Genomic DNA, 26,376 nt, shown 5'->3' on the forward strand with positions numbered 1-26,376 from the left:
CTGCAAGTTATCTGTGTGTGTGTGTGTGTGTGTGTGTGTGTGTGTGTGTGTGTGTGTGGTTTATGAGTGGTATATTTGTTTCTTTGATATATATATATGTGTGTGTGTGATACGTGTCTATGCCTATGTGGTATGTGTGTGTGTGTGTGTGTGTGTGTGTGTGTGTGTGTGTGTGGTGGTTTATGTATATATATATATATATATATATATATATGTGTGTGTGTGTGTGTGTGTGTGTGTGTGTGTGTGTGTGTGTGATACGTGTCTATGCCTATGTGGTGTGTGTGTGTGTGTGTGTGTGTGTGTGTGTGTGTTAGGGAAATGTGTGGTGAATATGTGGGAGGAGTGCGCGCTTATCTTCGCAAACTCATGTGGAGGCCACAGGCTGATGTCAGTTACCTTTTGGCACTTGCCTACTTATTTTGGTGCAGTGTCTTTCATTAAACCTAGAGCTCAGATATTCATCTACCTTTGTGACACACCACTGTGGAAATTAACTGTATCTGTCCTCAGCACTGAGGATACAGGCTGGGCTTTGGTGCCAAGCTTCTCAGTTGTACATGGTAGACATGAATTCAGGGCCTCATCCACATACATCAAGGACTTGTATGGGGAAATGTAATTTTAAGCAGAATATTTGCTACCCAGACTGACTGGCTCTGTTTAAGCAGACAGCACCATGATTTTTTTCTTCACTAGTGGGATCCAGTTGTTAAGCACCTTTCTTGGTGAAATGGCCTCAAAGAGATGACTGGAGAGAGTTTGAGGCACTCCTTTCCTTCTTCTGAGTCTCACATTCTCTATCCCAAAGAGATGGAATATTGGTTTGCTATCTGAGATGGGTAATATATAGATGGTATTGACACGCACATTTATCAAGTATGATTTTGGGTATTGTTCCATAACATGTCTGATTAACTACTCAATAGCTTTATAATTAAGGACAACTTTTCTTCACAATGAAATAGGAACACTTTTAGCAACTCATGTCTTTCCTAAATTCATTGAGTTATCTTAATATTTTATAATACTCACTACACAGGAAGACTTGCTTTCTGGTTTCTATGACTTTTTTAAACAACTATTTCCACTTATGGAAAGTCCATTAAAACCCTGGAAATCCTGTTGACATGTATTTTATATGAGTTAAAGTGAAGAACTGATTGAACTCTTGATGGATTATGCAAGCTATCTATAGTTTCCAATAATGTAATATTTTTTCATGATGATATTTTGTATTTGTCATATATTTCATATAGATGTGTGTGTGTGTTTGTGTGTGTGTGTGTGAACAAAATCTACCACTGTAGCTATAAAGATTTCCCTCAACCACTTCTAAATATGACAAATATGTTCATTAATATGACCAATAGAATAAAATCAATTTCTAGATGCTGTCATTGAATCTCAAATAATCAGTGTATACCTCACTAATTTGAAATGAAAGATACAAATTTTCTTCTTTTTGAAATGCACTCAATAATGTTATGAGATCATTTATTGAAACGTCAAGATCATAAGATCAAAGGTTATTTATATGGTAATAGCATCACTAAACTCAAAAATTATATTTAATCTTATTTTAATATGAAGAATATTTTAGTGAAAACACATTCTGACAGAAGTGTTCTTACAATCAGGCCTCAACAAATTCACTTGAAAGTGTAACTTAGCTTTTCTGATACTGCATAATTATTTATGTACAATCATCAGCAACTGACAATACATGCTAAGTAATTGGGGGACATAATGTGAATGTGCTGTCAACAACAAGTTTCCTAGTAGTAGAAATTGACACTATGCATGCACACACATACTAACACCCTTGCACACACAAACATAACACAAAGACAGGCAACGATGTTCTTAACAGGGGTAGACACAGATTATTTTGCAAGTAAAATTAAATAGTTAAAGTTCATATTTTGCAACATTGAAATACATTTTATCTGAGAGCTAAGGTTTGAAATGGGTCTTGATGTGCTGGCAAAGTTTTGAAGATGTTGATAAATGTGATAGCTAAAAGTGATGGTTAATGTTAATTGTCAGATTGACTTAATCTAAATATGCATAGTGGATACATGGACCTTTAGTCATACCTAGTAGAGTATGACTACCTTAATTTCAATAACAAGATTTTCCAACTGGGAGTTGTACCATTTCCTGGCTCAGATCACAGATTTTGTGGTATGAAAAATGGAAAGGAGGGGTGGCATGTGTCTATTTATTTCTGCTTCTTCATCGTTTATAATACTTATGAGCTCTTGGAACAGAATCCTTTGCTCAAAGGGATCATCTATGGGTGCTGGTTTTATGTTGCCAGATGAAGTTCCTGAGATTTAGCTAAGAGGTCTGAATTTGCCTTCTCCATTTCTCTGTCCACTTCCTCTCACTCTGTTGTTCATCACTGTGTTTATGGCAAGATGTAGCTTGAAAGGACAAATTTTGTATTACATAAACATTAGAAAGCACAACCACAAATATGTTCATAACTAAAGTTACAGAAATCATACCTGAAGTGAATCGTGTTGTATGCTGGGAATGTCTCTGATGGATCCTGTAGTTCAGAATTCTGCAAGAAGGAAAACAGGAACCAGGACTACTAATAAGGGCTTCGCACATTTATAAATATTTTGCTTGAAAAAGGGGAGAACTATCTAAAAGGAACAATATAGAAGTAAAGTTTGGTTGAATATCATTTATTTGTAAATTGACTCATGAAATATGAGTCTAGAAAATTCATCTTGATGGTTTTCAACTTGTAGTGGAAAAGGAAGGGAAGTGTCAATTAAGCTTCATCCTTGTGGTAAGAGGCATCATCATAACTGGTCAGTTGTAGAGTTAAAGTTAAGACAAGATGGATTTCCTTTGAAGATTTGAGTCAGTACAAATGACTGGGTTATTGACATTATTCTCACTATAAAGTTTTATTTTTCTTTATATTTTCTCCTCTTTCAGGCTGATGTCATCGATGTGAGTTATGGAACTACAGATGATTTTAAAAGGATTACAAAATTAAAAAATACAACAAATCAAATTGCACTGCTAAAATTAGGAAAATTACCACTGCTCTATAAGGTTAGTGCCAATTCTCTTATTGGTGATAGAGTAAATGAATTTCATTGTGATTTTTGTGGTAGGTGCTTTTGAAATTATGGAAAGAGGGAAAGTACATGTGTGTGCATTTCCGTGTGTGTGTGTGTGTGTGTGTGTGTGTGTGTGTGTGTGTGTGTGCATGAGACAGAGGGGGGGAAGAATTATAAGAAATGTCATTTCCAAATTGGAATAAATTAGCATCTTTATGGTAAAGAATTTAATGCCTCTGTTCCTTAAATGAGGAGATTTGCTTAATTGGAATTGGTGAATCTGTGAAATCGAATCAAGGAGAATATCCACATCTAAAATGTTGACAAAGAGAACTTGGGCTACCTCTTCTCATATATGAATCTTTCAATCTGCTGCCAAAACTGACTAATTTCCATGTTCCTCCATTCTCTTAGATTACAACCTAACTGACTTACACTCTTCTATGCTTAACTTTGTAAATACTGTAACTTTACAGTTACTGTACTAAGAAATCCAATTAAAATAATATTTCTAAGGAAATGTAGAATTTTTATTTAAATTGAGGTTTTGTAACACTGATCCACTAGAAGTACTTATATAATTAAAGCAGTTCAAACTAAATAGTAGATAAATATTTAGCACAAAATGTAGCCAGAGCTGCTTATTTCATTTTATCTTTCTGTTTAGAAATAATGGTCATTGTGGTTATGCCACAGGAAGCTCTTGTTCTTAAGATAAATTGGACTTTTTCTCATCCAATTTTAAGGATTTTGCTTATCCTTGAGCCCCCTCCCAAATTTCCATAAAACTGTTGGTTGATTTATTGAGAAAGAAGATTCCAGATATGGTGGCAACTTCCTTTAGGCTCAACACTCAGGGGAAAGAGTCAGGTTGATCTCTCTGAGTTTTAGGCTACCCTGGTCTACTTCACTCAAACCAGCCAAGACTTCAGAGTAAGACATTGTTTCAGAAAGAGGGGGGGAGAAAGAAAGAGAAAGAAAGAAAGAGAGAATGAAAGAGAGGAAGAAAGAAAGAGCAGAAGGGAGGAAGGAGGAAATCTCTGTACTTATTTCTCATTTTTTCCAAGGGTGTGCTTATAATTAATACAGTGTTATATCATGTATAGCTGTGATATAGTTTTAAAGATTAAATAGGAAGTAATATTATCTTTACTGGAAAATCTTTTGAAGTACAATAAATGATTTAAAACAGTCACATACAGTTACAGAAATTGTATTCAACCAATGTATTCTGATTGGGGAAAAGATGATAAATACAGCCATACTCAATAAAATAACAAAATATTGACAGTGGTACACTCATGTTATCAGATACTGAAAGTGATTCCACATTTGTAGAGGTGGAATAATGGGTAGTTTTAAATGGAAGAGGGAACCAAATAACACAGTTGGTATATATGAGTCTGATGAGTTCATTGTACCAATTATAAAATGTGACTTAAGCTAGTTTTAGTAACTTTACACTTGCCTGAATCTATGCATTATACAATAATTGTGTATTTTATGAGAGAACATGCCTTTAAAGTTTCAAATTAAGAGTCTGAAGCAAGTACTCAGCTATGAGAGAAGTTGTTATTCTTGTAGAATACCGGTGATACACCTTCTTGCCTGGTGTGTTTTGTAGTTTGTATGGTTCAGGGATAGGTAATTCCTGAGTCAACCTATTCTATAGAACATATGTGTACCTGTTTCTTTTTTTTTGAGTCTGAAACTTATAATATGTACTAACACATCTACCTGGGATGGGGTATGTTTGATACCATCAGCTTTGGCTAAGGTTTTTTTTCATTAATCTTCAAGGAGTCAGAGTGCTCTCAGTGGCAGTATGTGACCTGAGACCTTTATAAATTCACAACTTGCTAAAATACATTTCACTATGGAACTTTTAAATAAAATACTATAAAGCATTTTACTTCTTCACATGACCATTTCAATAAATGCAGTAATAAATAATATATAATATGTAAAATTAGATTAAGTTACAATGGGAAGAGTTCACACTAGAGTCTAGGTCCTAGCACAATAGCCCACATAAAATAGCCCACATAAAAAATAAAGCCCTACATGGAGTAAACTATAAGTAAAAATGTCACATAATTAGCTATGTCATTTTAGTACTCTCAAAATTTACAAGTCCTATTGCTGTTCTTTTTTTTATTAGTTCAAATTGGGAACAAGCTTGCTTCACAGGCCAATCCCTTCTCCCTCTCTTTCCCCTCCCCGAACCATTCCCCCAAACCACCACCTGCCCCCCACCCTGTTCCCCTTCCACTCTCCAGGGAGGATAGGGCCCGGGAAAGGGGCTCCCCAAAGTCCACCACATAATTCTGGGCCTAGGCCCTCCCCCATGTGTCCAGGCCAAGAGAGGATCCCTTCACATGGGTTGGGCTCTCAAATTCTCTTCTTACATCCAGGGAAAAATACTAATCCACTTCTAGGAGCCCCATAGAGTGCAAAGACCTCCTCATTGACATCCATGTTCAGGGGTCTGGATTAGTCCCTTGCTGGCCTCCCAGACAGCAGTCTAGGGTGAATGTGCTCCCCCTTGTTCAGACCACCTGTTTCTGTGGGTTTCACTAGCTTGGTCCCGACCCCTTTGATCTTCTTTCCTCCCTCTCTGCAGTTGGGTTCCAGAGGTCAGTTCAGTGTATATCTGTGGGTGTCTGTCTCTTCTTCCATCAGCCACTGGATGAAGGCTCTAGGATGACATATAAATAGTCATCAGTCTCATTATAGGGGAAGGGCATTTAGGCTATCCTCTCTACCATTGCCTAGATTGTCAGTTCATGTCATCCTTTTAGATCTCTGGAAATCTCCCTAGTGCCAGATCTATCCTCGGCCTATAATGGCTCCCTCTGTTATGGTATCTCTCATCCTGTGCTCCTTTATTCTTCCCCCCACTCAACATTTCTGCTTCTCTATTTCCTCCACTCCCCTCCTCTTCTCCTCTCATTCTGGCAGCTCCCTCTCCCCTAGGAGAGTAGCTCCAAGTTACGTCAGGAGATCCTGGCCCTTCCCATTCTCCGGGATCCATGCATTGTTCTCTTAAAGTCCTTGTTGTTTCCTAGTTTCTTTGGTGAAGAGGATTGTAGGCTGCTAATCCTTTGCTTTAAGTCTAAAATTCATATATGAGTGAATACATACCATGTTTGTCTTTTTGTGACTGGGTTACCTCACTCAGAATGGTTTCTTCTAGTTCCATTCATTTACCTGGGAATTTCAAGATTCCATTGCTTTTTTTTTTTCTGCTGAGTAGTACTCCATTGTATAAATCTACCACATTTTCTCTATCCATTCTTCTATTGAGGGGCATCTAGGTTGCTTCCAGTTTCTGGCTATTACCAAAAATGCTGCTATGAACATGGTTGAACATATGTCCTTGTTGTATGAATGTGCATTATTTGGGTATATGCCCAAGACAGGAAGTTTTGGATCTTGAGTTAGACTGATTCCCATTTTTTTTTCAACTGCCATACTGATTTCCACAGTGGTCTTACAAGCTTGCACTCCCACCAGAAATGGAGGAGTGTTCCTTTTTCTTCACATCCTCTCCAGCATAGATTGTCACTGGTGTTTTTTATTTTAGCCATTCTGGCCGGTGTAAGATGATATCTCAGAGTTGTTTTGAATTGCATTTCTCTGATGGCCAAGGATTTTGAGTACTTTCTTAAGTGTCTTTCAGACACTTCAGATTCCTCTGTTGAGAATTCCCTATTTAGCTCTACTCCCTACTTTTTAATTTCATTGTTTGGTGTTTTGGTGGCTAGCTTCTTTTGTTCATTGTATATTTTGGAAATCAGCCCTCTGTCAGATGTGGGGTTGGTAAAGATCATTTCTCATTCTGTGGGCTGTTGTTTTGTCTGTTCTTATAAATGGAATCATATATATATATATATATATATATTATATATATATATATGACAATTTCTATCACTGTCATCAATTGAGTTACTAAAATGTTTTCTCATAAGCATTTTAAACTTAAAATGACAATTTTAAATATTTACATGTCCTAATGATTTTCTAAGATTCCTAATAATGAACTCTTTTTTATCTATCTGATTAAACATGGTATACAATAGGAAAAATGAAAAGCACACTATTCATGGTTCTACATCTGGATGCCAATACATTTCTGCATGGTTCTTGATCAATGTGTGTTTCATGAAAGACTTTCCTTGGGAGATATAACATGCATGATGACTCACCCCAAAAAGGAAACCTGCAAGAGGCCAAAGTAACAACTGTACTCAAACTCATGTCTAACTTGGCAAATAAACAAATTGTTGTGGATAATGCAGATGACACGTAGGCATCTTTACAGAACACTGATCTCATCACTCAGCAGTTGAGAACTGCTTCTATTACCCTTGTGGGGAGGTGTGATGGATCCTGCAAAGTTCAGCATCCTAGAATTTTGAAGATTTTTCTTTTTTTTTTTTTTGGTGTGGCCTTAGTCTCATGAGCCTTCCATCTCCCCCCCCCCCAAAGGAATGTTCTACTCAAATGAAACTGAACACTTTGCAGCTCACTGCCACTTAGGCCTAGAGATAATGGTTAAATGTGTAAATGTTTGGGGATGGTGGTGTTGAAAATTAGAAGAAACAATTTTTATGTGTTTATGCTTTATGTTTGTAGATTGTGTTTTATACATTAAGGAGTAGTATTTAAACAGATCTTCATGTTACTTGAATTTTAAACTGCTTCATCCTCAAAATAATTAGATTTAAAACATTTAACCAACATTCTATTAAAAAATAGAGATAGAAAATGAATGCTCACAAATCCCCAGAGGTCTATATCTACAATAAGCGATGAAGTCTATGATTTTCAAATATTCAAGACAAATGGAAGATCAAGAAATGTTCTAGTCAGGTATACCTGCTGGAAGAGGAAAATAAGTTTTCTCCATAAAGTTAACACTGGGTATTATCAACCACTCTGGGACAGGCCTTATGTTCATGTGCAGTAATTGAACAATATATAATGGACTCCATAGTTTTTCTGTATTCCTTTATTTGGTTGCAGTTTGAAGGATTTTTGTTGTTGTATTAGGTTTTTACTTGCTTTTTGAGAAAAAAACTTAATGGTGGCTTGGTATGGAAGGGGAACAGACCTGGAAGGACTTGAGAGAGGGGAAGGAAATGATCAAGATATATTTAAATTTTAAAATTGTTTAAATAGTAAAATATATAATAATAAAGAAGGAAATTTTATGTGTATATAAAATGCAGTTTGGTTAATTGATCTGCAACTCTTCTTTCTCTCCCTCCCTCAACTTCTCCTCTTCACCTCTTATACTTTTCCTAGGTTCATGATAGTTGGTTTTGTTTTGTAACCAATTTAGTTTAACTGTGTGGCCACTTAATTTGGAATATTCACTGGAGCCTGGTAAGGGCACCAATGGGCACACCGCTGAAAGCAATGGCTTCTTTCCCCAAATTCAGCAGTACAAAATCTTTCAGCAGTGATGAGTCAGTCTCTCTGGACCTTTCCTCCATACATCCTTGCCTGTTCATAGAACCATCCAGTAGAGACCAAATATAGTAATCTTTAGTTGTGGAGGATTCTTGTTTTCTGTGATTATGTATTACCCAGAAGATACATTTCACAGTCTTTTTCATTTATTTCCTAGCTCTCTCCTTTCTACCTCCTCTCCCACATGGTCCCTTAGCTTTGAAGGAGGTCTTGTTTAGTACTGTCTGAGTGTAAGAGCATATTTACCAGTTTATTTGATGCTATGTCTGTACAACTGAATAATAATATTGAGTTCCCTATTACCTTCTTTCCCATGAGCTTTTGACTGTATTTACAGTTTTGGACATGGTGTCTCTCCTGTTAAAATCAGCTGGTTACCTTCATAATTTCTTGCTACTATTATACAAGTTTCTACATCTTGCCTGATGAATTAGTATTGTTTGTGGAAATCACAGCTGGTTAAAACCTTTGCTGACATTTCTCTCCTGTCAACCGTATTAGCACCTTTTCTCATTTTGAAAGCTAGCAGGCAAACAAGAGGCTACCAGAGAAGTTCCAGTTTGATTTTTCTATGACATGAAACAAGGTCTTATTTAGTTCTGAAGCATAAACAAGAACAATGGCAAGAACACCCATTGTTTTGGGGGACTCGAAGGCCTCTCGGTTCAATTAAAGTGTTGTTTTGCTCTAAAATATTTATGATAGGTGTAGATCATGCAGCAATGAGCACCATTAAAGTTTATGTGCCCTGGGGCAGTGAGGCTGACAAGGTAAGATAGGGAAGAAACCCATTTTCCTACTGAAACTTGCAAAATATATCTCTTTCCCCATTGCATCAAGCTAGACTGTTTGGATGATAATTTTAGAATATTTTTGAACAAAACTTATTTAAGGGGTGTCACTGGTAACTTTAGAGTGATTCTGCATTTAAAGGCAAATTTGCTTCTGTTTTACCTCAAAGCAATCTTTGCTTTATTTAATTAAGAAAAATAAAAGACAAACATTATCTTGCTCCTTGGAAAAGATGTACTTTGTTCACTGAATAATTTAATGGGGCACTTCACACCCAATCCTCAGAAGTAATTATAATGGGCCAGTTTCTCCATAATTTGTAATTATAAGATTCCAGAACACTTTCATTTGTCATAGAAAACATGGTCAGCAGTAAACACAAAATAAAAACACAGTAGTCTAACTTATTTGGAAAATAAGTAAGCTACATTGTATCTGAAAATTTCCCACTTACACTAGCTTAAGCTAGGTATCTAAATTAATCAGACATATATGTTATATCTGCAAAATATATTATGACTTATAAAAATATGTTGAACTGTGTCATCAGCCTCCAAGAAAGTAACTTTAGAGGGGCAGCAAGATGGTCCTGTGGGTAAAGGAAATGGATGCCAAGAATAATCACCTGAGTTTGATTCCCAGAACTCACATACTAGGAGAGACAAACCAACTCCCACTTGTCCCCTGGCCTCTGCATGTACACCATTCCATACGCATGCCTCAGAAATACATACAAGAACACATGCACATTAAATAAATGTAATTAAAAAATAATTGAAATGGCATGATGGTCCGGGCTCTCTGCCCTGGGCCTGCAAGAGGACTTGGGAAACTTCCTTGTGCCTGTAAGACTGAATGGGAGACAAAGGTTGACATGGTGGTCTGGGAGTCTCTGTCCAAGGCCTTCAAGAGAAAATAGGCTTTCCCAGTGCCACAAGACTCCTGGTAGACAGGCTCTATTAGGTTGAGCAAATATATGGCAGGGTGTGAAAGAGAGAAAGAAACAGAATAGTTCATATCCTGTGGAGAGAGGCAGATCCTAAGGCAGTGAGGATGCTGAGTTGAATGACTTGGTTGCTACCTGAGGCCATGGTGATATCTGGGCTTGAGTTACTGGCAAGGGTCATGTCTGTGCCCATGGCCCTGCTACATCACTGATCTGTGTTGATGTCTCATACTCCTGTTACTACTGGCCTGCACAGAGTTGGACTGACCCCTCACTTCCTACAATGCAAAAGAGAATCCCACACCAGTCCCAGCACTGGAGAGAGCAGCCCCTGCACCTTACCTGCCAGTTCAGGTAAGGTAAGAGAGTTGGTAACACTACCAGTCTCTCATCCAATATAGTAGCATGGGCAGAGAAGAGATGGCTCCCATTACCCTTTTCCCCTCACTGCCTATGGGTAGGACAGAGAGCTGGTTCCTGGGTTATAAGAGTGGAAGGGCTAGACCTGCCCCTTACCAAATGCACCTCACAAGGGTAGCACAGCTGCTCAGTAGGTGCTGGCAGCTGTGTAGGTGAATCTGCCTTGAAGTCCTGGGAGTGGAATATCTGACCCTGTATCCCTCATCTGCCATAAAGTGGTGAGAGTGAGGGAAAGATGTCCTCTCCCTTGCCCCTTGCCACCCACAGTAGGTGAGAGAGCTGACCCTGTCCTCAACCAGCTGCAACATTTGGGAGAGTGGGCTCTACACCTTGCCTGGGCAACACAGTGGAGCTGAATCAGTTGACAGGAGTGCAGGTGAGCAGCACCAGAGAACATAGGCATGAGAGAACTGGCCCTGCACTTTATCTGCCTATGGTGGCACAGGCAAGGGAGAGAAACTCACCCAACCCTGTGTGTCCAATGGCAGGTGGGAGAGCTGTCCCTGAGGTCATTAAAGCAGGACAGCTGGCCCTGCCTCTCATCAGTTGTAGCCCTCCATTCACAGAATGGTTCCTACACCTTTCCTGGGCAATACAGTAGAGCTGGCCCTGATGGTGTGGCCAAGCCTGCTGAAGGACCTGAGAGGAAGAGAACTAATCCACCCCTTGCTTCATACTACACTGGGTAAGCTAGTCAAGCAGTGCTGGAGAGCTCACCCTGGTGTTGAGGACAAGGTAGAGCTGTCAGGCTGACAAATCCAGCAACCACCCAGACCCAGAACCAGGGCTATGAGTTGGCCCATACCATCATCCATTCCATCTATGATCAGCTGAAACATGTGAAGTGGCCAGTCCTACTGATACAAAGTTGCAGGATCTCTATGACACAGCAAAACAACAGTATGGTATTAAAGAGGAACTCTAGTTAGGGCCATGTATGGATGGTATAGCAGAAACCAGAGTTCTCGAACCTGGCCAATGACTCATTGCAACAAACACTTGCAAGTAATTATAAATGCACTAAAGGGTATATGGTGTGACTCACTGTGTAAAACAATAGCTTCCAGAATGAGTTTTTCTTTTCCTTTTTCTTTTTATCTTTTCTACTTTTGGAAAAAAATATTTGGTTTTCTTTGCTGGGGAGGGGTTAGAAGGGTAGAGGTAGATGGTAAGGGGTAAGGAGATGAGTGGGATGAAGATGCATGATGTGATCTATAAATAAACAATAAAAATGTTTAATTGGAAAAAATTAAAATAAGTGAATCTAGAAATATATATATATATATATATATATATATATATATATATATTTCATATTACTTTCCAAATATGTAAGTGGTTTTTTGTAGCTGGAACTAATTGCATGTATGTCTATAAAGCTTCATTTTTGCCTAGAATTAACTGCATAATTTAGAAGTCTTATCTAAGTTTATGTTTAAATAATCACATAGGTAAGCTTACCTATATCTTTATAGGTAAGCTTATCTTTATTTTATTTTCATTAATTATTTAACCACTTGAAAACTATCAAAATATAACAAGTAACATCATGAGTTAGGATTGATTTTATTTTGATACCTATTATGTTAGATACTAAGCACAATTATGTTCATGCATTCATACTTTGTAACATGAAGGGAATAAGAATTTTATTTCTCCGAATAAAATATTATGAATACATGTTTTTAAAACCATGAACAGAAAAGAGTAAGAAGACAAAGAAGCAGGAGGAAATGGAAGGAGGGATAAAGAAGAAAGGGAGAGAGACTAGAAGGGAGAGGGAAGCAGAGAGGGAAAGAGGGAGAGAGTAAATGGACTAGTGAGGAAAGAGGGAAAGAAAAGAAAAAGCATATGAAACAGACAGTCTTTCCTAATTTAATTCCTAAAACCATCACTATTTCATAAAAATCCTAAAACATAAATATGTAGCCTAAATAGAGAACACATTATAGAAATGTCCCTCCCCTTTTCACATTTTAGACTTTCCTATTCTTCCCATCTCTGGTTGGCAAATTTTTTAAAGTATTTTTTAAATTTAAATTAGACACAATCTTGTGTTACATATCAATTCCAGTTCCCTCTCCCTCCCATGGCCCCCACCAAGCCCCCATCTCTTCCCTTTTCTGCTCCCCAGGGATGGTGATGCATTCCATGGGGTCGATCATTAAAGTCTGTCATATTATTTGGGGCAAGGACCTAATATGTTTCAACACTTCTCAGTGTAATTCATCTTCCCTACTTACTCTGTGTTCAATACAGAATTTGTTTAAAATGGTAAAATAGAATGTAAATGTTGGCAAGCACTGTTCCTATTGCTCACAGGTTATGGTACCTTGGAATACAGTCTAGCTGCTCCCATGTTGCAATCTGTGCCATAATTATGCAAATAGTCTCAACTAAGGTTATGCTAGTATTAAATATTTGGCCAACCACTATTCATATTATTATTATGAAAAAGGTTGTCCACTCTTTCCATATCTATTGAACATAGTAGTTGAAGTCTTAGTTATAGCAATAAGACAACTGGAAGAGATTAAAGGGATACAAATTGAAAAGGAAGAAGTCAAAGTATCTTTATGTGCAAAAATATGATGGAGTACACAAATGACCCCAAAATTCCCCTAGGAAACTCCTACAGCTGACAAACACTTATAGCCAAGTAGCTGGATACAAAATTAACTCCTAAAAGTCAGTGGTCTCACTATATACAAATGAAAAGTGGTACAAGAAAGAAATCAGGGGGAAAATACCTTTCACAATAGCCTTAAATAATATAAAATCTCTTGGGATCACTCATACAAAGCAAGGGAAAAACTTGTATGGAAAAAATCTTAAAATCACTGAAGAAAGAAATTAAAGAAGATATCTGAAGATGGAAAGATCTCCCAAGTGCATGGATCAATAGGATTAATATAATAAAAATGTCCATCCAATCAAAAGCAATCTACAGATTAAATGTAATTCCTATCAAAATTCCAACACAATTCTTCACAGACCTTGAAAAGACAATTTGAGTTACAGATGGAATCACACACAGAGGGAAAAAAGAAAGAAAAAGAAAAAAACAAAAGTGAACAGGATTGCTAAAACAATCTTGCTGGAGGTAACAGCAGCCTCAATTGTACCCTGTATTATAAAGCTACAGTAATAAAAGCAGCATAGTACACACACACACACACACACACACACACACACACACACACACACACACACACACACACACAAAACCAAATGTGGATCAATGAAATTGAATTGAAGGCCTAGATATAAATATACATACCTATGGAAACATGATATTTGATAAAGAAGGCAGAAATTCACACTGGAAAAAGACAGCATCTTCATCAAATGGTGCTAGTCAAATATGATAGCCACATGTGGAAGGATTCAAAGAGATTTATCCTTATCACCCTGCACAAAACTCAACTCTAAGTGGATCAAAGACCTCAACATAAAACCAGATCTACTGAACTTGACAGAAAAGAAAGTGGGAACCATCCTTGAACTCATTTGTACAAGAGAAGTCTCTCTTAACAGAACATCATTAGGGCAGGCATTAAACTCCAATAATAAATGGAACTTCATGAAACTGATAAGCTTCAAAGGACATCATTTGGAGAAACTGATACTAGCTATGAGTCTAAGACAGGGCTAATAATCAAAATATTTAAAGAATTCATGAAACTAGACAACAAGAAAACAACCCAATTTTTTTAAAGATGGGGTATAGATTTTAAAAGAGTACATATAACAGAGGAAACTCAAACAACTGTGAAACATTTAAAGAAATGTTCAACATTCTTAGCCATCAGAGAAATGCAAATCAAAACTACTTTGAGATTCCATCTTATACCTGTTGGAAAGTTAAAGACCAACAAAAAGAAGTAGCAACTCATGCTGGTGAGGATGGGGAGTAAAAGGAACATTCATGCATTGCTTCTGGGAGTGTCAACTTGAACAGCCACTATGTAAATGAATGTGGTGGTTCCTCAGGAAGCTGTATATCATTTTACCTCAAGATCCAGCTATATCTCCCTTGGGCATATAACCAAAGAATGCTTTATTCTACCACAGAAATACTTGCTCAATCATGTTCATTGCTGTTCTATTCATAATATCCACAAATTGGGAACAACCTTGTTGTCCCTCAATGGAAGAATAGATAAAGAAACTGTGAGACATGTATAAAATGTCAGCCTTTAAACAAAATGACATCATGAAGTTTACAGCCAAATGGATGGAATTAGAAAAATTTCTGAGTGAGGTATCCCAGACAGAGAAAGACAAATATGGTATATATTCACTTAAATATACATATTAAGTGTTATGTCAATGATAACCAAGCTACAATCTAAGAACCACAGAGGATAGGTATATAGTCGGGGACTAGAGTGAACAGATCTTATTAAGAAAGGGAAATAAAATAGGCAGGTTGTGGATGATTGGTGACTGGTATGGGAGGATCAAGGAGGTTATGGGATGGAATGTGTGGAGGAGCATCTAAAAGTAAGGGGAATTTGAGAATTAATATTGAAATCTAATACAGTAGAAACACGTTAAATATTCATATATATGGTGGTCTTATAAATGAAATCACCAAATAATGGGAGAGACAGGGTCTAAACTGGCAATCTCTTTCCCACAAAGGAAGTTTCAGTAATGGGACTGGGTTACATCAACTTAGTTCTTGCCCAAAAGACCCCACATGAATCCCTCTACAACCTAGATTGTTGCCAAGAATATAGGTTGCTCTATAGCAAAGCCTCAGTTTTGAAGACAACCCACATATAACTCGTTGAATATGGTGATGTTGAGCTGGTGCCTACATAGAACTTTGACCCCTATGTTCCAGCACCATTGAAACAGGAAGGTAATCTGCGTGCTGTCAAAAATGAAACATAAACACTAAGCCATCTGCAAACCTTTTGTCTACAATGGTGTACTACCTGCAAGATATGCGAGGGCATTTGTGACAAAAAGCATATGGGAGTAACCAACTAATAACTGATTGACTTAAGGCCCACTCCACGAATGGAACCCATACCAGGAACAGCTTTGATGACCATGAACGGGAGACTAGATAGTCTCGGAACCTAAGGCAATACTAAATATTACTGTTCCAAGAAAAAGAGAAAGAAAAGAAAAAATATGTAGTGATAAAATGACGCGTAATGACATTCTGCTCTACTCACAGATCAAAGTTTTGTTCAACTATCACGGAAGCTTCTTCCTTCAGCAGACAGAAACAAACATGGAGATCCACAACAGACATTACACAGAGTGGGAGACCTTAGAACACTAACCAGTCAGTAATAACATTTCCATCAAGTCTCTCCCGTCAGAGATGAGGGGAACCCACAAAAAAAGAGGCACAGAGAATTTAATAGGCAGATGGGATGGAGGACACCAAGAAAACAAGACCTTCTATATCAACATGAATAGACTTCATATGAACTCACAGAGAAAGAAATAGCATGCACAGGGCTTGCCTAGTTTGCACCAGGGCCTCTGCCTTGATATTACAGCTTCCAGTTTAGTGTTTATATGGAATTCCTGAGTGAGCAAATGATTAGGCCTTTTCTTGTGCCTTTTCCTTGGGTTATTTTCTTTCTGTTACTTTATTTTGCCCAACTGAAATATACAGCTTTTGCTTTATTATATTATATTTTATTTTGTAATAATTTTTTAAATGAAGGAATGAATGAATGAGTAGCTGGCTACTAGGGTAAACACTAACAACTGAACTGTCATTTACAACTTCTGGGAGAGGGAAAACAGGTTTACAAGTGGAGTGACACAGGGTTATATCAACCAGTCCAGGCCATGTCTCATGTTTAGGTGTCATTGACCAACAAATAAAGTTGATATTTCAATACAGTAATTGTTTTGAATGGTAAAAATATATTAAAAAATAAAAGCTACATGGTTACTGTACCTAAACTTCAGTGGAGTCCCAATTTTTACAACAAATCACTATTTAATAAATTATATAAACTATTAATGCACCACAAAATAGTCTACTTGAACTTTGAAACAATCCTCTATTTAATGAAATATTGTTTTAATTAGTAATTGTTAACATATAACTGAATTTATCGAACTTGCATGTTTTCATTAACTATTCTTTAACTAAAAATACACATACACTCTGTTTATATATTAGAATCTATCCAGAAAGTTTTACAGCCTGTGCATATTATAGTTAACAATGCAACCTTCTTTTTTGTTTGAATAATGAATATTTTAAAAGTTTCTCATAGAGCTAAAAATACTTCATTTGCTACATTTCCATATTTCCATTGTCTATACGTAAATATTATTTTATATATTTTCTCTTATATTGTATTTTAGATTATACCTAATAATGTCATTGAATACATAAATTACTTTTTCATTTATTTAAATTAATAATAAATTAATTATTACTTCAATATTATCTAGCTAAACTTTAGAACACAATATTAATGGTTCAGATCATTATTAGAATAATTTCACATTTTAAATAATTTAGCATAGAAAAAAGTTAAAAAATTAAATAATTTCCTTAATCTGCAAAACTAGGTTAGATAAATTTAGACTAACATTCATAATTAAGGAAATGATATTAGTAAATCCTTAAGAGAAACTGTAACCCTTTCCATTTTAGTTATAATTTTCTTTCTACTCTAAATTGCTAGACCTCTATAGATTATTTAAAGTAACAACATACATTTCAGCCTAGAATTTAAATGATTAAGCATATAAGTCTGGGCATAAAATGAGTACTTATAAGGCATTTGTAATTCCCAGGGATTAATTTTGTGAAGTTGTAAGATAGATTTCCTCATATAATATATGTAATTGTATGATGTTTTAAGAGTGAATTCTTGCAGTCTGGCTTGTCACAGTAACTACCCCAAACAACAACTGTCCCAGCATATATTTGCCTTGGTAATAGAATGCCTATGATGAATTAATAGCAAAAATTATTGATGACATGATATTATGGATACAAAATGTCTGTCATATAATTGAAAACCTACTTCTCTTATGTTATAAGTAGAATATATTTTTGTTTGTTTGTTTGTTTTTTCAGACAGAGTTTCTTTGTGTAGCCCTGGCTTTGCTGTAACTAGTTCTGTAGACCAGACTGGACTCTAACACAGAAAGATATTCCCATCTCTTCCTATAAATGGTGGGTTTAAAGGCATATGCCACCACTGCTGCCTGATATAAATACAACAGTTAAATAGTCTGCCTTGACTTATTTATATTCTTGATGGCACCAAAATTTAGGCACAATCTTATATTCTTATCTTGACTCAAATTCCTTTGCATAAAAATAGAATTTGCTAAGAATTACAGTTATACCAATTAACATGGAGTTAATTCTTTCAAAGCCAAGCAAGAATTATTATATGACTATAAATATTCTCTTACTATGAAGTTTTATATGGCTTCCATGAGAGCTCATCTAAACCATCATCTCAGATATGTAATGCACATGTTTTACATAGAATAACAAGTACAGTGGAGCAAATGAGCCCTGATTAACTTCCAGCAATGTTTGTATGTAAAGATACGCTCTGTGCTTTAATAATATTATTTGTTGGTTTCAACATGCCTAGATAGATAACTATCAGTTAAATCTTTGGCTTATTTAGGAACTGATAGTTATCTATCTAAGCATGTTGAAACCAACAAATAATAATTTTTATTTTTGAGATTTTAAATTTTTTCTTGTAATCTCAGTGGAATTTTTCTATTTCCCCTTTATTGAAAATACATTTTCTCTTATATAATATACCCTGATTATCCTCCCAGTTCCTCTGCCCTTCCCCTCCCATCTGGACCAACTCAATTTCTGTCTCTCATTAGCAAGCAAATAGGCTTCTTAGGAATAATAGTAAACACATAACCAAAGAAAATATAATAAGCGAAAACAAAATTTACCACATCCAGGTTGGACAAGACAAACAATTAGAAGAAAAAGAATTCAGGAGTAGGCAGAAGATTCATAGACCACTTGTTCACATACTCAGGAGTTCCACAAATACACTAAATTGGATATATATATATATATATATTATAATATATAATATATATTATATATATAGAGAGAGAGAGATGAGAGAGAGAGACGGAGAGAGGGGACAGAGACAGAAGAGAGAGACAAGAGAGAGACAGAGAGAAGAGAGAGAGAGAGAGAGAGAGAGAGAGAGAGAGAGAGAGAGTACCTGGTGCAGACCTCTGAAGCAACTATGCAAGCTGCCTCAGTCTCTGAGTTTATATGAGCTTAATAATGTTAACTTAGAAGGCCTTATTTTCTTGGTTTCCTCTTGCCCCTCTAACTCTTACACATTTTCTACTTTCTCTTCAGTGGGCTCCCTGAAACTTGAAGGGAGGGACTTGAAGGAGACATAACATTGAGTGTTCCAAGGTCTCTCACTGTATAATGCCTGACTGTGGGTCTCTGTATTTGTTCTCATCTACTGCAGGAGGAGATGGCTGAGCATGACACTGACCTATCAGTAAAGCAAGATGTCATTAGGAGTCATTTAATTGTTCCCTTTTAATTTTTAGAATAGTAGTATATTTGCTTCATCTTTTAATAAAGGCATGAGAATGTTATGAAAATTATTAATCTTGATCATGAAGTTTTAGGATGTTGAAGAATACTTGCTACTTCAGTCTTTTTCTTTTATTGAAAATTATTTTTATATAATATTTTCTAAATAATTCCCTCCACTAACTCCTTCCAGAGCTTACCTGTCCTCACATCCAAATCCACACCTTTCTTTCTCATAGAGTAGAAGTGTAAATGGAGTTCTTAGTTCATCTAAATAATAAACCCCAGAGTCAGATTTAGAAGAAAGTGCTAAGAGATAAGAGAGAAGGAGCAAAACAATCACCATACCTTACCTCCTAGCACCTCAGCAGACAAGAGAGAGAGTTCTTGTTTCTCCCTGCTTATATCCATATCCTGTTTCTGGCCAGATACCTCACTTCCTGCCTGTGTGTGCAGACCTCTATGATTAGCTAGTGGCAAGCTCCATTCTCTGATCTTCAGACAGGCTTTATTTGTACAAGCAAGATATCCACATATTCTCATTTTTTGTCTAAACTTTTTTTAAAAGGCTATAACTAATATAAGAAAAACTATATACAATAAGTATATTCAATAAATACAATATACTCAGGCAGTAAGTACATTATGAATTCAGAGAAAATACTGCATTAGCTATTCTTTCTTGATGAGTCCAAAGTCTTGTACCTAATTTACTTTCTATTATAATTTGCATTATAAAATCATCTTTTAATGTCTTTCAAACCTATTATACTTAATACATCTATAGTGAGTTTCTTTACTGATTCTGGTAAACAGTACTATTTAGTCTTCAACTCCCTCAGATACCTGAGAAGGAAATAGTATTAACTGAATAAACAGTACAAAGAGCATGCAAGCAACTTCCAGAAAATGTGAGTAATGACAGAGACAACTGACTGCCGAGAGAGTCACCCTAATTTGTTGTGCAAAGTTGGGGCATCCATTTTCAGTCTATAGTCCATATCTGACAGACATTTCTGTGAATCAGAGTAATCCAAAGGACTAGACCACCTTGTTTTAACAAGGTTTTCAGTCACTCTTTTTGGATCTTGTTTGTCTCTTGACTATCTACATTCATTGCTCCAATATCAGCCTTTGCTGCTTCTTCTAGATAATCCAGAAGGTTTGAGCCTTATACTTACTTGGGTTATTCCCAAAAGAAGCATTATTTCTAGGAATGTGTAAGTATCTTGTCAGTGAACTTGTAACAGTGGCCACAACTCCTTTGGGATGGCCTCAGGCAGAAGGATGCAGAAAGACAGTAGTTTGAGGCATAGCTTTCCTTGGTGCACTTTTTCTGGTGAGTCAGCAGGTCCAGTAGAAAGGGCAGAGAAATGCTCCCACAGTTCTTTGTATTTTTCTGTGTAATTGTTCCCCAATAAATACCTCCTTGTCATTTATGTTGGGTCTAGTGAAATAATTACATTCTCGCCTTCAGGAATGCCTTGTCTACAATTTCTCCTCAGATGGCCTATTCTAACACAAAGAAAGCTTTTTGTACTGTGATGTCTCCTACCCAAGCCTCAGTGTATTCTAACTTAGCATTTTCAAAGGCTAGAGATTCAATGAGTACTTGTCTAGCTTCTGGATCTGCTAACCCTGTTTATACAACTTTAGTCAATCTTTGCAAAAAGTCACTATAGTGTTCTTTTGGGCCTTGTATGATCTTAGTCTATGACTTAATTCTTTGCCATGGTTCTTGAATCTTGTCCCAAGCATTCAAGGATGCTGTCTGTGTAGGGCCAAGATGTGCTCATTGTTTGTAGCTTGAGTATCTGTATCAGCATAGAAGTTTCCTAAAACACATATATGAAGGTCTATTGGAATCATGGGAGTTGAGGGTGACCAAACTTTACATCTCTCATCAACAAATGAAGACCCAGTTTGGGGAATGGGTTACATCTAATGTCATTGTTTACTAAAAGAACATCATAGAAATTCCCAAATAAGTCGAGCTATTGCCCAGGCAATTGTTTGCTCTCCACAAATTGATGGTAAGGCTCTATTGCTGAAGACAACACCTGCACAACTTATTGAAAACAGAGAAGTTAAGCTGGTGCCTCCCTTGAATGTTTACCCTACTGACTAGTGCTCATCATACTAGAAAAGTACTCTTCAAATTTTAAAAAGAAAAAGGCAAGTAGCTCCTAGCTTCAGAGATATTTTTAAAGGTAGTAATTTGAAAAGTACCTGTGTGTTGTTCCTGCTTTTTTCTAGATACGATAACTCCAATACACATTCCTTATTTTCTCAAATTCCTATATTAGGATCTTGTGTCTGAGTCACAAGGAGGCCAGGGAGACAGACCACTGATGCAAATGCACAAGGTTTATTAAATTGTTGATCCTACCATGGGAGGGACCCCATCTAGCAAGCTGATGCAGCAGCCTCCAGAGGGGGTGAAGTTCTGTGTCTACTGCTAGGGTTTTTTGTTTTGTTTTGTTTTTACTTTTTTTTTCCTTCAGTCATTGCTTTTGAGTTTGTTTGTTTGTTTGTTTATTAGTTCAACTTAGGAACAAGCTTGCTTCACATGACAATCCCTTATCCCTCTACCTCCCCTTCCCCAAACCCCCATCATTCTCCCACCTCACCCCCACTCCACACTCCAGGGAGGGTAGGGCCCTCATTGGGGTCTCCCCAAAGTCCACCACATCATCCTTGGCTAGGCCTAGGCCCTCCCACATGTGTCCAGGCCGAGAGAGCATCCCTTCAAGTGGGATGGGCTCTCAAAGTACCTTCTTACACCAGGGAAAAATACTGATCCATTACCAGGGGCCCCATAGAGTGCTGACATCTGTAGTCTTAGTCATCATTATTCATAATTGAAAAAATAAATTTTCAGGTTATTTTCAAATACTTCAGGATGAGAAGAATAGGAAATGATAAAGGAATTGTGGAAAACATGTATAACCAGTTGAGGCAAATCATAAGTATATGGATGTTGATCTGATATACCTGTGCTTCAGTTGAATTCTTTAAAACAAAAAATTTCTAGCTGCAGTAATTGAGGGAAAAATAGAGCCAGGATTCTCAACTGGTGCATGCAAATGGTTTTGACTCTCAGCATCAATTGAACTAGTCCTTCTTGCATGGGAGCTGATTGAGAGCTTTCAAGAAAACCTCTCCATTTCGACATAACTTCTTGACATAACTTCTCATTTGTGTGGAGAGTCTTTCAGTCACCTCTGCTCTTACTCAGTCAGGCATACTAATCAGAGGACTTGACTTCCCAATTTAGCTGTGCAAAATTCAACTTGACTAATGGATAAAAGAGTGTCTCTTGATATCCTGCCCAGAAAGAATGGTAAAAATCAACAAATAGATTAACTGTGGTCGTTTCAGCTTAAACCACTCTTCATACAAATTGACTTTTTATCAGATTGGTGGCATGCAGGAAGGCATAGCATATGGCTCCTAAAAAAAAGTACATGCTGGTGTTACATTTGCTCCCCACCAGAGTGCCTGGTGCATCATGGGACATTTGAATTTCAGAGTTATTTTATTATTAAACAAAGTTCCCAGTATGTGTTCTTACTAAATATTACCTAGAATAAGAAGAATATGAAACTTGAAAATATTTACAAATCTTTCATCATAATCATCTTAGATTACATGCTCATGATTAGACAATCAAATTTGATAGACTCATGGAGTCTGGTAAGAATTTAAGGAATTCCTATAGAAAGTTCAGTTTTCTTGCTGGACTGCTGTGAACATCTTCCACTATTATGTAGATTTAACTGTCTATTAAATCTTTGCATAGAGAAGTACTTTCTAATTAATAATTTTAAATTTTAAAAATAATTTATTGTGCTAAATAAGCCTTAGAAATGTTTGGGATAAAGAGTTGGTGATTTATTTGTTTCTTTTTCAATGAGACATACTTTTAAAATGCAAGTATGAACAAAGAAGTTCTTAATTAATTGATATCCACTCCCCTCTTCGTTTGTAGACTAGGTATAAATGCATTTGCTTCTGGCTCCAATATGTCACAATTCCAAGAAAATTTCATTAGTTTTCAGTTATAGAAGAATGCCCATGGTTTAAGTTGAGTGTGTACATCATGACTGTGACATAATAAGACAATTTTGTTAAAAGAAACAATAGAAAACAATAAAGAGAAAATTACTAAGTTAATCTTCAAAGATACATGAAAGTGCAATCTAGTCTTTCCTAACTAAACATTATTTATTAGATTTTTCAGGTTTGGTTTGGTTTTCTGAATTTTATTGAGTAATGGATAAAAATGGCTTCTATGAATCTCAAACAAAAGAATGAAGATACTTACTTTTTGCTTGTTAAGTGTGAATAAAGAAGACAGAAGAGAATATTAAAAATAATCCCCAGACCATGAAAGTATTTTTATGGGTTGCAAAATTAGATGCTCTTCCAATGTAAAACATAGACTTAATTATAGACATATTTTATTCTCATATTTTACATTATACAAGAATAACAAAATATAAGTAATTATCTCAGTCTTTGAGATTCCACAGCATTTAATGTTTCATCTTTCCTAATTTATTTATTTATATGTGTGCTTTAATTTCTCACCTTTGTCATTTCTCTAAGTGTGGAAGCATGTTCAGTATACATTGTAAAATATCCATGTACACTTTTTATACCACTTTAGTCACTGGGAAATATATTTGCCACACCCACTCAAAAATAAGGAAGTTCATGTTTTTATGAGTGATAGTGTGTGATCTAAGAGATTAAGGAGAATGCCCTTTGTGTAAATAGAGACCCTAGCATTGATTAACATATTCAATTCTGAAGGCAAGGGTGTAATGATTTCACTAGACCCAATATTGATGGGTGTTTATTGGGGAACACTTACAGAGATAAAAATAAACAACCATGGGAGCATTTCTCTGCCCTTCTGATCAGATCCACTGACCCCAGAGAAAGTTCCTGTGAGAGAGAAACTATGCCTTATGCTTCAGTCTGCCTGAAGCCCTGCCCAAAAGGGTGTGGCCACCATTACAGGTTCACAAGCAAGACTCCTTTACACAATTCTTTTTAGTAAAACATATGAGCAAGTTCAGTTAAACTATACTTTCACACAGTCTATTCTGAGAATGCATCCATTCAAGGAAATAAAAATGAATTTGTATACTCAGATAATGAGTTTACACTCTCATTGAGTGTTACTTTTAGTATAAAGTGAAAGCTTTATAGATGGATGAATTGTTTTTATTAGAATTTACATTGTCTCTGCACTAATCTTTTCATAATTCCTTCGGGATTGCACTGATATTATAGGAAGGCCTGTGTCTTATCTTTCAGTGATATAATTTTAACATATGTGGAGTATAGAGAACCTGCCATTGAGTTTTAGGCTTCAATTCTTTTCCTCTGTTTAAATCCTGCAATTCTCTTTACCACTATAAAATTCATTGATATATATTATATATATATAATAACTTTCAAGATAGGGTTTCTCTGTGTAGCTTTGGAGCTTATCCTGGCACTCTCTCTGGAGACCAGGCTGGCCTTGAACTCACAGAGATCTGCCTGCCTCTGCCTACTGAGTGCTGGGATTAAAGGCGTGATTATATTTTATTTTATGGTGACAGTTATTTATTAATTTTTATGATTCAGACTGAAAGAGAACCCACCTACCAATGGATTTTTATGTAGATTTTCTGAGTGTACTCTGACACAAGATTTGAGAACAGTTATCACTTCAGCCCTGCTTATTTCATGATGAGAACACACAGCAGACATAAAACAAAATGTTTGAAATGCACCTCTCCTGTCTTACAACACCATTCCAGCCAGTCTCAAGGAATCTTTGTGACATAGCTAAAATTAATTAAGCCAGATGATCTGATTACCACAGCCCCTGATTTCTGTTAATAGCCACGTTTATCATCTTAATGTGAAATTGGCTTCTAGCAATTTACTTGATCACAGCTATGTATGATAAACTCATCCTGCAGTATTTGACATTAGATTAAATATGAAGGGTTGAAGGCCCACACATCTGCTAGCATATGTCAGCTCTGATTCTTCCTTTTATTCCCCAAAATATACCTTAAAATAATTTTTGTATGTGAATTTCTGTGTTGTGTATATGTGTAGTTATGGATGTTGTCATGAATTGATCGTGTGTGTGTGTGTGTGTGTGTGTGTGTGTGTGTGTGTGCACGAGTGCATGCTTGTGCATGGGTATTTCTCTCTCTCTCTGTCTCTCTGTCTGTCTCTCTCTCTCTCTCTCTCTCTCTCTCTCTCTGTGTGTGTGTGTGTGTGTGTGTGTGTGTGTGTTTCTGTGAGTAGTTTTGCACATGCCCTTGTGTGCATGTGGAGATGCAAAATTGATGTCCAGTGTGTTCCTTATTCACCTTTTATCTATTCAGACAGTTTCTCTCTGAGCCTTGATATGGACAATTTGGTTAGGCTAGCTAGCTAGCTTCCTCTGAGTGGCCCTTGTCTCTGACTCAGTAGTGTTGGGATTAGTGATGAGTTTCTATGTAATGCAGACTCTGATGTGAGTACTCAGGTTCTGAACTCAGTTTCTTAAGTTTGAAGGACAGCGTCTTACTGGTGAATTCATCTCCTCAACCTAAAGAATTTTCTTAATCATTTGTTTTCATTATGTGTGTATGAGTGAGAGAGGGGAGGGGTATGCATATGAGTACAGGTGCTGCTGAGACAAAAGCTGACAGAACACTCTGGATCCAGAGTTACAAGATTTCTGCCTGACATGGGTGCTGAGAACAAAACTCAGGCCCTCTACATGAACAGTACACACATATAACTACTTAGCCACCTCCCACAAACACTGATTTTTAATGAACAAAACTGTATCTGGGAAAATCTGAAAATCGTGTGTATTTTCACATAAGCTGACACCGCGAAAGAAACAGGATGACATCATTGATTTCACTCATTTTACTGAATTATGGAACTGAAGTGCAGATATCATACTTCATATTTAGTTATAACCTTTTTGAATATTTTATTTATTCTTGGGAATTTTATACATATGTACAATGAAATATGATCATGAATGTCCCCCATTTCCTTGTCAGACTTTCCCCAATTTTGTCCTATCATGTCCC

The 26,376-nt window shown here is 36.5% G+C and overlaps 1 protein-coding gene across 1 annotated transcript in view; it reads left to right on the forward strand.

Moving 5' to 3' along the window:
- Nucleotides 1–26,376, forward strand: part of Naaladl2 (N-acetylated alpha-linked acidic dipeptidase like 2) — an 879,343-nt gene that overhangs the window by 360,669 nt on the left and 492,298 nt on the right. Inside the window, exon 5 of the mRNA XM_035451347.1 lies at nt 2,959–3,078. Coding sequence (XP_035307238.1) covers nt 2,959–3,078 — 120 coding nt within the window. The remainder of the gene's footprint in view (nt 1–2,958; nt 3,079–26,376) is intronic.

This window comes from Cricetulus griseus (genome assembly GCF_003668045.3).
Source record: "Cricetulus griseus strain 17A/GY chromosome 1 unlocalized genomic scaffold, alternate assembly CriGri-PICRH-1.0 chr1_0, whole genome shotgun sequence".
In the NCBI taxonomy this organism is placed as follows: Eukaryota; Metazoa; Chordata; class Mammalia; order Rodentia; family Cricetidae; genus Cricetulus; species Cricetulus griseus.